Source organism: Electrophorus electricus, chromosome 1 (genome assembly GCF_013358815.1).
Source record: "Electrophorus electricus isolate fEleEle1 chromosome 1, fEleEle1.pri, whole genome shotgun sequence".
Classification (NCBI taxonomy): Eukaryota; Metazoa; Chordata; class Actinopteri; order Gymnotiformes; family Gymnotidae; genus Electrophorus; species Electrophorus electricus.
The window spans coordinates 21,820,107-21,833,303 of NC_049535.1; the positions used below are offsets into that span (position 1 = coordinate 21,820,107).

The 13,197-nt window shown below is 50.5% G+C and overlaps 1 protein-coding gene across 2 annotated transcripts in view; it reads right to left on the minus strand.

Moving 5' to 3' along the window:
* Positions 1–13,197, minus strand: part of LOC113580084 (ephrin type-A receptor 7-like) — a 101,356-nt gene that overhangs the window by 15,325 nt on the left and 72,834 nt on the right. For both annotated transcript variants that reach the window (XM_035531757.1, XM_035531759.1), the window contains exons 6-8: positions 4,246–4,370; positions 2,492–2,792; positions 1,724–1,832 (exon numbers count right to left, since the gene is read on the minus strand). In XM_035531757.1, the coding sequence (XP_035387650.1) occupies positions 1,724–1,832; positions 2,492–2,792; positions 4,246–4,370 (535 nt within the window). The remainder of the gene's footprint in view (positions 1–1,723; positions 1,833–2,491; positions 2,793–4,245; positions 4,371–13,197) is intronic.

A 13,197-nucleotide genomic window follows, 5' to 3' on the forward strand; every position in this document is an offset into this window, starting at 1 on the left:
GGCATGGCTCGATAAATTCATTTAGAAATATGACATTGGAACTAAGATTGTGTGTGGTAAATGGCTATGTATAAATGCATGAGCCCTGTGTGTGCACGTGTGTGAGCGCGTGCACGAGTGTGTGAGCACGGGCGGGTGACTGACAGTGGAGGGTCTCCGGCGTGTATCGTGTAGCGGCAGAACGAATGGAAACCATTTCCCACATGCTCCATCTAATCCATTCTCATCACACTGATTAATGTGGAGCTGCTCTGAGTACCATGCCACAGAGATCCCTCATCTTATGACAAGTGTGTGTGTGTGTGTGTGTGTGTGTGTGTGTGTGTGTGCGTGCACGCATGCACGTGCTCTTAGTACTGTAGCTATGGAACCGCTAGCTAAATTATATTGCAGTGTGAGAAAACTATTTTTTGCACTAGGGTACATGTGTGTGCTGTAATGTATTCAAACACATGCACATGCACATTTCTGTGAGAGAGCTTCAATACATGCAGCAAAAGCATTTAAATCCACGTTAGCATGGGAGAGCTGGACACGCCAACCCCTCCACACCCACACCAACCCCTCCACACCCCTCAACACACACACCAGCCCCTCCATCCACACTGTCCTGGTGGGGGGGGGGGGTGTGTGTAACTGAACATTCACATGGATCAGGCTGCTCTAAATCCGTCTCCCTTTCGTCTGAATGGGTCCTTTTCTCTCTCGGCTAGCGCTGGATTCCACACCACGCCTCACCATGGCGGCTGACTTCCCGCGGGTCGCCCTTAGCACACACGGCGGCCCGAGCCCTGAATCGGTGCTGGCGAGCGACACCCACTCAGGGCGAGAGCTCCCAGTCAGTCCCGAGCTCTAACACACCAAGTTGATTTAACAAGCTCGCGCTGCCTTGTCCTGGACACTAATGCACCTGATAAAAGCCTGCTCTGTAATGACCTCGTTTATCTGACCGGCATGTCAGGGGCCTGGCTGCTGGACCTTACAGTGCAGGAATGCTGTTCACACACACACACACACACACACACACACACACACACACACACACACACACACACACACACACACACACACACACACACACACATCAATGAACACAGGAAAAAAACAGCACATCTATGGAGCACAGCAGGAAGCTCCTGGCTATGGATCAGGAGTTTCCGGGGTCAACGCCCGGCCGGTTCCGTTCTGGCGGGGCAGCGTGGGTCTTTAATCCGTGTCCCCGGGGACTCCAGATCGGTAGATCATAGAGCTTTGGCAATCAGGAGTATGCGCCATTGGAGCAAAGCCCCTCGCCCCCACTGGTTAGTAGTGGGATAGTGTTTATACACAGGAGCCGCCTTCATAGCGCAACGAGGGGAGGGGGGGGTTGTCTTTTGGTCAGCAACTAGCCCAGCATCAGATAAAAGTTCAAATCCCAGGACCACCAAGGCGGTCGTAGTTACTGATCGGGATTAGAACGAGAGGTCTGAGCGGTCTGCCCGCGACCCTTGGGCCAGGCACCCACTCTTTACGACCCTGGGCACGCAGGCTGCTCTTCAGAATGGAGGGATGAGGTACGACTCCTGCGACCTTGAGAAGCGCTCTTGGAAATTCACGGCGAGGAGAGATTAGCCTCAAGCTCAGGCTGCTCGTGAGTCGGCCTGCGAGCCGGGCGAAGCCGAGATCTGCGCTCGCGGAGGAGGGAGAGAGGGGATGGGTGGGAAGGAATGAAGAACTGAGGTACCTCCTCCAGATGAGGAGCCCCGCCCCCAGCGCCAGTATCATGATGAGGGCAGCTATAGACACCACCACGATGATCACCACTGGACTCTGTTCGCTGGAGGCCAGAGCAACTGTAGAAACACACGCATATGCGCACGCACACACAGACACGCATCAAAGGGACAGAGGGAAGTCATGGTTAGTATGCATACAGGCATAAGACATTTATACTTCTCTAAAAGCAGTGATCCCTGACAGGCAGACAGATCATTGCTCAGAGGTGAGTTAAAATAGTGGTTTGTGCATTTTAATGTGCTTTTGCACATCTGTGTGTGCACACCTGCACATGTGCATGTCTGTGTGCATGTCTACACATGCATGTATGCAAGACCTATAGATTTGTACAGTTTACATTGTGCTATATGCAGTTTATCAGTTTCTGTGTAATTTTATACAGCAAAAGAGAATGCATTTGTCTGTCCGGGTGTGTGGCGTGTGTGTGCGTTTGTGGTGTGTGTCTGTGTCCATGGAGTGTGTGCACATGTGTGGCGTGCATACATGAGTGCATATGTGTGTGCACAAGAGTGCAAACGCATGTGTGCATATGTGTAAATGAGTGTGTTTGTAAACGAGTGTGTACACATGTATGCGTGTGTGTGTTTGTAGATGAGTTCATGTGTGCGTGCATGATTGAGTATGCATGTGAGAGTGAGTGAGTGTGTGTGTGTGTGTGTGTGTGTGTGTGTGTGTGTGTGTGTCTGTGTGCACGTTTATGCGTGCACCCACTCACGTTCCCCCAGCGTCTGGAGCTCCAGCGGAGTGCTGTAGGCACCGTAGTCCAGTGGCCGGGGCGAGGTGCCCACAGAGCCCTCTGCCACTGCTGACGGCGCGGACGCCAGCGAGGGTGAGGAAGGGGAGGAAGAGGACGAAGACGAGGAGGATGATGAGAGCAACGAGGAGGAGAGCGAAGGCGGAGCTGGGCTCGAGCATGTCCGGATGAGGAAGACATAGCTGGTTCCTGGTTTCAGGTTGTGCACACTGATCCGGGTTGCGGCCGTCTTCACTGTCGAGTAGCTCTGGTCTTTGTGCTCCTGGAAAGCCCAGCACACACACACACACACACACACACACACACTTTACCTCACACAACTTTGTGGTTTCTCCCATCACACACAGGCCCTGGACTAACTCGCCCAGGGTCCTTAATAACAGTAGGCAACATATTAAAACTGATGGATGTAAATGCCAGCTTTGTATGGCAAAGAAAAACCAGCCCATCTGACCCTGGGATGAAGCTTGACAGGAATAATAATGTGTGAGGTTTTTTTAATAGGTATGTAGGCAAATTTGTCATATCAGCGATAATTCTAATAATAAATTGTATTTATATAGCACCTTTTAAAATCTTTATGAAATGGTTTACACAGGGAATAAAAACTAGGATAAATTAAAGTAAAATGGAAAAAAGTCATAAAAAGACAGACCCTGAAATAAAATGGCAATAAAACCTTAATAAAAGGCACTTTATCCAAGAACTAGCCAAGCCCTGCACGTGGGGCGTCTCTTCTTCTGTGGTTTAAACACAGCGTTTCTCAGTCCTTACCAAGGAAATCAGACAGAAATGTCAGCACTCTGTGGAAATCAATGTTTAATCGGTTTAAAAACAAAAATGCCATTATTCCTTTATGATACAGTAGTTCCAGGGGGCTTCTGAGCAAGACTTCAGAGGGCTGGTCCACGTCCCTGCAGCCTGTGGGATTCCTCTGGCTGCAGGAGTCATCCAACCTCTTTTCAGCTTATCATTTACTTTTATATATGTCACGTCTATAACTGAGATCATATAAATCTCCATTTATGTCCGTACTGCTGCGGTACTCAGTGACTAGTGAAGTGGAGGCCTCAGTGGCAGGATACCTGCAGAGGGGTGAGTTTTCTGAGGCATGGGGGGGTTATTGGGGTGGCTGAGCGGTTAACATCTGGAAGGGAGCTTCTCTTGCCCAAGTCTCTGCGACAGCGACTGCACAAAACCTCTAGTTCTACCACACACACCGATTCGTGTATACACCATTTCAGATTTTGATTTTTCAAAATGTTCCTTTTAAAAGAAGTTTTGTGGTGTGTGCAAAAGGCATGAAAAATTTATAGACAAGAGCAGTAAAGCATCATGGCAAAGTATTCATTCCAACTTAGACATATTATCTCTAAACTGTTTATTGCATTTTTCTGCACACCGTCTAATAACCTTGTCAGCCAGGACGCCGCTAAGCAAGGAGTGGAAGTCATGACGCAATGCAGCCCAACACGATTTGCTTTTAAAGCTGCAGCATAGTGTTATAGGGCTGTCATTTGTCAAGCGGGTCACAAATCCCACCCCCCACGCTGGTGGGCTTATCTGATTGGTTCTCTGAAACATGCTGCCCTTCCGCAAGCTCATGGGCTGTCGTTATAGCCATAGTGGAAACATTCCACCTATATGTCCACAAGCTTCTCCCAGCGCCATCTGTTTGCGTAATAAATCCAGTGTGCTGGTTGGGGGGGGTTCACCTTCTCGTAGTATTTGATTTCATACTCCGTCCTGCTGCTGTTGTGGTTCACGGGCTCCCTCCACACAAGTGTCACGCTGCGCTGCTCCACCTTCTCCGCTCGCAGCTCACTTACCTGAGAGGGCGCTAGAGGGACAAGGGTGTAAGACAGACAGAGAGAGAGAGAGAGAGAGAGAGAGAGGGGGGGGGAGAGAGAGAGGGGGGGAGCGAGACAGAGAGAGAGAGAGAGAGAGAGAGAGAGAGAGAGAGAGAGAGAGAGAGAGAGAGAAAGAGACAGAGAAAGAGACAGAGAGAGAGAGAGAGAGAGGGGGGGGGAGAGAGAGAGAGAGAGGGGGGGAGAGAGAGGGAGGGAGAAAGAGACAGAGAAAGAGACAGAGAGAGAGAGAGAGAGGGGGAGAGAGAGAGAGAGAGAGAGAGAGGGGGAGAGAGAGAAAGAGAGACAGAGAGAGAGAGAGGGGGGGAGAGAGAGACAGAGAGAGAGAGAGAGAGAAAGAGAGAGAGAGAGAAAGAGAGAGCACGAGAATGCATGTGAGATAGGGAAGGTCTATAGAGTCTATACAAAAAAACATGTCCGCACTTTGTATGAACTTGAATCCTCAAGTTTGTATGAACTTGAATCCTCAAAACTTTCTACACTGATAATTATACAGTTCCACTAAACTGTTCCATTGTACTGAACAGACAAACAGATAGTAAGACAAACATACCAATTACATCTGGTGTAAGGCGCTCACTATAGTTCTGTGTGTCTGTCTGTCTGTGTGTGTGTGTGTGTGTGTGTGTGTGTGTGTGTTTTAATCTCATTTTAGGGCAATGCAGAACAGAATGAGCACAATATCTAAATGAGTGCTGATGGATCAAAGGGAGAGAGACTGTGTATATGCATACAAATGTGTGTGTGTGTGTGTGTGTATAACCCCTCCTCTCCTGCTGTTCTGATTAAGAGATGATTAATGAGGCTGCAGTAGCCGTTGAGGGCTGTCACTCAAACTCCCCTGCCGAGGACTGACATCTCCATCAGTGCAAAAACAACCAGAATGTCACATATCCCACAATCCCCCGCACCCCCATTCAACTTTCCTTCTGAAAACTCCTTCTCCCTCTCTCTCTCCCTCTGATACACTGTCAAACCAAAACGCAACATGAGTTGTTGAAACTCTCCCTCACTGGCAAACGTGCACACACACACGCACACACACACACACACACACACACGCTTCACGCACAGTCACGCAGCTTACGCGGCCAGCCTATAATAAAGCTGCATTTTGGGGATCTGATCAAAGGCATGGCAGCACCCCTCTGCTGTTTGATGTCTGGATGCTCCAGAACAAAGGGACAATGCATTATTCATTCTGAGCGGAAGCCGGGGCCAGCTAACGAGCAACGCTCCCGCTCCGCCCACCGCCGCGTAATTAGCACACGACCGCACACACCGCGTAGCTAGAGGAGCGGAGGGGTCACCGGGTCAATCGGTTTCAAGAGAGAAAAAAAACCCATCAAAATCTCGGACCCAAGAAAACAACTCGGACCGGTCACATGGTGATCGTGTCTGCACACTGCTGGCAAGCTCGGTTCACTGGCGTTTGCATCTTTTGAAATGAACACAGCACAAGGAGTGGGAACAAAATCTGTTTGGCAGTACACAGATGCAGGGTGTAAATGTATGGGTGTGTTATTCTAAGAGGGGAGGGAAGACAAACAAACAAACACAAACAAACAAACAAAAAACAAGCAGAGAAGAAAAGGTTTTTGTCAGGTGGAAGCATCAGAGTGGAATGACGTAAATGCTGGGCAGGAAATCACCGCCCCTCCACCAATCACCACCTCCCTCGCTCCCCCAGCTGATTCCCTTCCAGTGGTAAATAATATATTCAGAGATCCAAACTGCTAACAAGTGAAGCACTAGAACTCAAACTGACAAACACGAACAAAAGTACTACAGACCAACACACAAACACACACACACTGTTGCTGATGGTTTGACCCCATGTGAGGGCGAGGGAGGTGAGAAGAGTTGACTATGAATGCAGCTCCATTACTGGAGGGCACATACTGAGTGTTAAAGCACACCAAACTGGACTGCAATACTGTACTGACCTCTCCAAGGAGGATCAGAGCGTTAACACACACACACACAGCAATTTCCAGAGACTTCCCATCTAACTCGTCCAGTCTGCCTGCAAGGTCTTCTTGTTGAAGTTGTAAAGCCTATAGAGCAGTGAGCCTGAATGGCTCCATTTCTCCACAGTTGCAGGAGCTAGAGGTGCTTTCTATGGGCTCCCTTTGGAAACTGTGGAAGTCTCAGTTATTAGCTATCAGTTGCAACAAGCAGGCAGGCAACACTCCCTGAGGAGGTGTGTATCCTCCGGACTCCAGCACACATGGTGACCTGTCTGGCTCGCCCCCTCTCTTTCTGAATGTCTTCTTATCAATTGCACCACATCTCTCTCTCTCTCTCTCTCTCTCTCTCTCTCTCTCTCTCTCTCTCTCTCTCTCTCTCTCTCTCTCTCTCTCTCTCTCTCTCTCTCTCTCTCTCTCTCTCTCTCTCTCTCTCTCTCTCTCTCTCTCTCTCTCTCTCTCACACCTTCCCTCTCACCCTCTACTGCGATACATGTCTAAAGGGCTTCAGGAAACCCAGTGCTGTCTCAGTGAACACATTCACATCTCACCGTACTGCACGGCTTCATCTAAACGCCAGCGACGAGAAGCGTTAGCCTGATTGTTGGTGAATGAGAGAGAGACAGAGAGACACACACACACACACACACACACACACACACACACATACAAACAGTCAAACTGCAATGTCAGATTAGCAGTATTCTTGGCACATATGGATGCCTTACACTTTACCTTCAGACTGTGAATGTGTGTGCTCACACGGCAAACATAATATATGTGTGTGGGAAAGTGCATGCATGCAGGCGTGTGTGTGTGTGTGTCCCTATGCCAGATCATGCCATGCTGAGCCTCTCTGTCTCTCATTACTGTCAGCAGGGCCTACAGATCAGCCCGTGGGCCGCAAAGCCTGCAACCTTGCGCCTGGCCTCTATCTGGCAGGATGTGGCCACTTTAATCTGTGCGGATCAGTTGGCCCGCCAGGGAAGCGCTATCTGGCAGGAAGTTCCGTCCACACCCTGCCTAATCGCCCGCCATGCAATATGCCTGCCATGACAACACACACACACACACACACACACACACACACACGCACACGCACCCATGTGAAGACCTGCTCAAGGTAAGCTGGCAATCACCCTCTTTGCTAACAAGAATCAAATAAAGAAATGTGAAATGGCATAACATACATATGTGAGAAGGTACCCAGGGCTCACACGGGGCGAGAGAGGAGCCATTATCATTTATATCATCGGCTGTATTATCAGCTGAAGGGAGGGAGGGAGGGATGGGGGAAGAGTGGTGCAGGTGCAGGAGGGAAGAACAACCTAGGGGAGAGTGAAAGAGAGAGAGAGAGAGAGAGAGAGAGAGAGGGGGAGAGGTGGAGGGTTTCTGTATGCAAGGGAGGGGAGGCCTGAGGCATGAAAGAAATGTATTACCCTCCAACACATGATATTAGACACACACACACACACACACACACACACAGAGAGGCATACATACACACAACAACATGCACAGAGTTTGGGATGAAGAGAGGGTGAAAGGCAGAAAAAGAACAGAAAAAAACAGAAAAGTAAAAAAGTAAAGAAGGACTGAATAAAGGAGTGACCAAGCAGTGAGAAGGAGAGTTAAGGTGAGACAGGGTCAGCTAGACAGTCGGAGGGTGAGACAGGGCCCGCTAGACAGTCGGAGGGTGAGACAGGGTCAGCTAGACAGTCGGAGGGTGAGACAGGGCCCGCTAGACAGTCAGAGGGTGAGACAGGGCCCGCTAGACAGTCGGAGGGTGAGACAGGGCCCGCTAGACAGTCGGAGGGTGAGACAGGGCCCGCTAGACAGTCGGGGGGTGAGACAGGGCCCGCTAGACAGTCGGAGGGTGAGACAGGGCCCGCTAGACAGTCGGAGGGTGAGACAGGGCCCGCTAGACAGTCGGAGGGTGAGACAGGGCCCGCTAGACAGTCGGAGGGTGAGACAGGGCCCGCTAGACAGTCGGAGGGTGAGACAGGGCCCGCTAGACAGTCGGAGGGTGAGACAGGGCCCGCTAGACAGTCGGAGGGTGAGACAGGGCCCGCTAGACAGTCGGAGGGTGAGACAGGGCCCGCTAGACAGTCGGAGGGTGAGACAGGGCCCGCTAGACAGTCGGGGGGTGAGACAGGGCCCGCTAGACAGTCGGGGGGTGAGACAGGGCCCGCTAGACAGTCGGAGGGTGAGACAGGGCCCGCTAGACAGTCGGAGGGTGAGACAGGGCCCGCTAGACAGTCGGAGGGTGAGACAGGGCCCGCTAGACAGTCGGAGGGTGAGACAGGGCCCGCTAGACAGTCGGAGGGTGAGACAGGGCCCGCTAGACAGTCGGAGGGTGAGACAGGGCCCGCTAGACAGGTTGATGGTAAGACAGGATCAGCCAGGCGACTCACTCTGAGGTCAGCAAGCACGGCTCCATATACTGCTGGGAGTTCCCTTAAACCTGCAGCTCTTGTTTTAACAATCTTAGATTCACCCTGCAGAATACAGAAGGAAGAATGTAGAGAGAAGGTGAGACAGAGTTCATCTCTCTTCTGTCTCACTCCCTAAATCGTTTTCCTTCATGTCTGTCTCTCTGCCTCTTCATTCATGATAATGGTGAGATAATCTCTGCTAACAGCTTAAGCAAAGCATGAGACCGTATTCTCTGTGGAGCAAATTAGGTTTATAATAAAGAAACTAAGTTTTCTTGCTCTCTCTCTCTCTCTCTCTCTCTCTCTCTCTCTCTCTCTCCCCCCCCCCACCCTCTCTCTCTCCCTCTCCCAAACGCTCCCCTCCCCTCCATCTACCCCCCCTCTCTAATTAGCCATGGAACACAGCCCTGAGCATGGGTGAGCTTTTTCACAGTCTAGTGTGTGGAGGTGAATGGCAGTGGTCCAGCTAGTCAGAAGCAGGAGAGCAGCAGTGAGACTCATTCATTTCCCTATGAGCTCCAACAGTCTTCCAATAGAGCTCAGAGCCACAGACGACAGAAAGAGCCCGAAAGCACACACACACACACACACACACACACACACACACACACACACACACACACACACAACCCAGAAATGAGCTCTTTCAGAGAGTTCATGAGAAGTGCGCAAAGTTAAAGAAAAAAGTTTTGGTAAACACACAGAAGGGAGAGAGTAGGGAGAGTGTTGGTGGTCTGACCGATAACACGGCAACCTCAATGACAGACACCTCCCCCCATGTAGTGACAGACAGCTGTCAATCAAAGCATAAGCTCATCTATCTCATCATTAGACAGCAGGCACAATTCATCAACCTCCCTCCAGCTTCTCTCCCCTTCACTTGCGTGCACAGACACACACTCACACACACACTCACACACACACACACAAACACACAAAATGTAGCATGCTACATTTACTTCATTACTTTTATTTAAGTAACTTTTTGAACAAATTGTACTTTAGAGTTGTTTTAAAAGAGGGTACTTTATACTCATACTGGAGTATATTTGCAAGGTCGAAAAAGTAATTTTACTCCGTTATATACGTCAGAGTTCCCATTCCTCGCGTTACATTTAAAAATAATTTTTACATTTTCTACATCACCACCTGCCAAGTGTGGGAGGGTTAGTGAAATCCCTAAAGATCACTGAGTGCCACCACTTTGCTTCAGTAAATTACACAACTGGGCATTATGTCACCACCATCATGACCAACAACCAGGCACATTTTTTGGCGTGGGACATTTATGAAAACCAGCTCGCAATATATCATTTTGTCCAAGGCTCACATATCTGTGTGTGAAATCAGTGCTCTCTCCTAATGTGCATTATTAATATGAATAAAGTGTGGTCTGATATCAGTGACATTCTGAGAAAAAAAAATGGCTAGCTAGCTATGCAGCTAACTACAAGTAACAAAAATGGACCTCATGTTGTGCAGCAACGCGTGCCCCAATTTGAATCATATTTTCAGTATTATAAAGATTCTAAAGGTTTCAAGGTTCTAAAAATTAAGGTTTGTTATTGGTTTTATATATTGATATTTCTTTCAACCAAGCCAACTTAGAATAACTAGCTAGTGAGCCGATCTGGCTAAGCGGTCGCCTAATTGCAATGTAAATATAACTAACAGTAAAAATGTAAGTTGTCTTTGGCAAGAGCTCAGAATATTCCTACAAACTGTACTAATCACAAAGTGACAACCAAATGCCATACAAGGCTTGTAGCTTATGTTATATGCACAATATTTAGCCGATATTAAAACCTCATCTTAAACATATCCCATGGTCTAAGCAGGACAAAGTCCCGGAGCAAGGAAAAACAGCTGTTTATCATCATTAAATATCATTATGTATAGTATAGTAGGCCTACTGAAAATCAGCACCAAGGAACGTTCTCCACTCGTCCTCTTTTTTTAACCAGAGGCCTGGGAGCTTGAGGGTACTGCGTAGTATCTTAGCTGTTGGCAGGACTGACCGTTTCTGGATGGAGATCTCAGATGTTGTTCCTGGGATCTGCTCCATTCTCCCAGTTTGGGGGTCACAGCCCCTAGTGCTCCAATTACTACTGGAACCACTGTGGCCTTCACCTTCCACATCTTTTCTGGCTCTCATCTCAGCCCTCGAGCTTTTCGTGTTCCTTGTTCCTGATGTTGCTGTCACTTGGGATTGCCACATCTATCACTATGGCAATCTTCTGCTGTTTGTCTACCACTACTGGGGCAGTGGTAGCTCAGTGGTTAAGGCACTCGACTTGTAATCAGAAGGTTGCCAGATCAGTTGGTAGGATTTTTCCATATCAGCCACTTCCAGGTTTTCTCTTCCCGTGATGGTTCCTGCTCCTGCTCATTCCTATCATCCTCAGGTTTCTGCTGTCTGAGGTATTCACTAAGCACTTCATCACATGGGGCCATCATGTTTCATCCTGGCTAGTGGCTCTGATGCTCACTATTCCTCAGACCCTCTCCTTCCACTTAGTGCCATCTCAGGGTGCTGGATTTGGGATGAAACCCTCCATGCATTGTGAGGAGTTTTCTTGTCTTGATGTCAGAGGCTTCTATCACTTCGTTCCACCAGCGGGGTATCTGATGACAGGTAGCGTGTGGGTGTTTATAGCCCACATCTTAATGACTTCTCAGGACTTGCCTCACTCTTTGTAGATAATATATATGGTGTAATCTGGTATTATTATATGAGTTGTGATGAAGTAACTCGCTACTTGAGTAGTCTTTTTAACAGATACTGTCTTACTCTTAAGTACATCTTAAGTGGGTGGAATGGGTGGGCATGCATTTGCTTTCTTGGCCTTTTCATGTGGCTTAAAAGGTGCACACACAACTCCATCTGCCTAGAGAGCAGAGTCACGTTATGGCAGCTAGGAGTGTGTGTGCACAGCCTCTGTATAAAATCTCTGTAAAGAGGCAGCCATGCACTTAAGTGATCTTTCATAGAGGACCAAGAAAATGATGCTGCCAATTAAAGGCCTTTAGACTTTTAGCTGAAGGAGCAGGCAGGAGGCAGAGCCAGTCTGGTCACAGGGGTAAGGGGCGGAGTGTTGGGGAGGGGTTTAGGCAGTAGTGGGCGGAGTGTTGAGGAGGGGTTTAGGCAGTAGGGGCGCGGAGTGTTGGGGAGGGGTTTAGGCAGTAGGGGCGCGGAGTGTTGGGGAGGGGTTTAGGCAGCAGGGGCGCGGAGTGTTGGGGAGGGGTTTAGACAGTAAGGGGGAGGGGTTTAGGCAGTATGGGGCGGAGTGTTGGGGAGGGGTTTAGGCAGTATGGGCGCGGAGTGTTGGGGAGGGGTTTAGGCGGTAGGGGCGCGGAGTGTTGGGGAGGGGTTTAGGCAGTAGGGGCATGGAGTGTTGGGGAGGAGTTTAGGCAGTAGGGGCGCGGAGTGTTGGGGAGGGGTTTAGGCGGTTTAGGCAGTAGGGGCGCGGAGTGTTGGGGAGGGGTTTAGGCGGTAGGGGCGCGGAGTTTTGGGGAGGGGTTTAGGCGGTAGGGGCGCGGAGTGTTGGGGAGGGGTTTAGGTGGTAGGGGCACGGAGTGTTGGGGAGGGGTTTAGGCGGTAGGGGCGGGGAGTGTTGGTGAGGGGTTTAGGCGGTAGGGGCGGGGAGTGTTGGGGAGGGGTTTAGGCGGTAGGGGCGGGGAGTGTTGGGGAGGGGTTTAGGCGGTAGGGGCGCGGAGTGTTGAGGAGGGGTTTAGACAGTAAGGGGGAGGGGTTTAGGCAGTATGGGGCGGAGTGTTGGGGAGGGGTTTAGGCAGTATGGGCGCGGAGTGTTGGGGAGGGGTTTAGGCGGTAGGGGCGCGGAGTGTTGGGGAGGGGTTTAGGCAGTAGGGGCGCGGAGTGTTGGGGAGGGGTTTAGGCAGTAGGCAGGAGGCAGAGCCAGTCTGGTCACAGGGGTAAGGGGCGGAGTGTTGGGGAGGGGTTTAGGCAGTAGTGGCGCGGAGTGTTGGGGAGGGGTTTAGGCGGTAGGGGCGCGGAGTGTTGGGGAGGGGTTTAGGCGGTAGGGGCGCGGAGTTTTGGGGAGGGGTTTAGGCGGTAGGGGCGCGGAGTGTTGGGGAGGGGTTTAGACAGTAAGGGGGAGGGGTTTAGGCAGTATGGGGCGGAGTGTTGGGGAGGGGTTTAGGCGGTAGGGGCGCGGAGTGTTGGGGAGGGGTTTAGGCAGTAGGGGCGCGGAGTGTTGGGGAGGGGTTTAGGCAGTAGGCAGGAGGCAGAGCCAGTCTGGTCACAGGGGTAAGGGGCGGAGTGTTGGGGAGGGGTTTAGGCAGTAGTGGCGCGGAGTGTTGGGGAGGGGTTTAGGCGGTAGGGGCGCGGAGTGTTGGGGAGGGGTTTAGGCGGTAGGGGCGCGGAGTTTTGGGGAGGG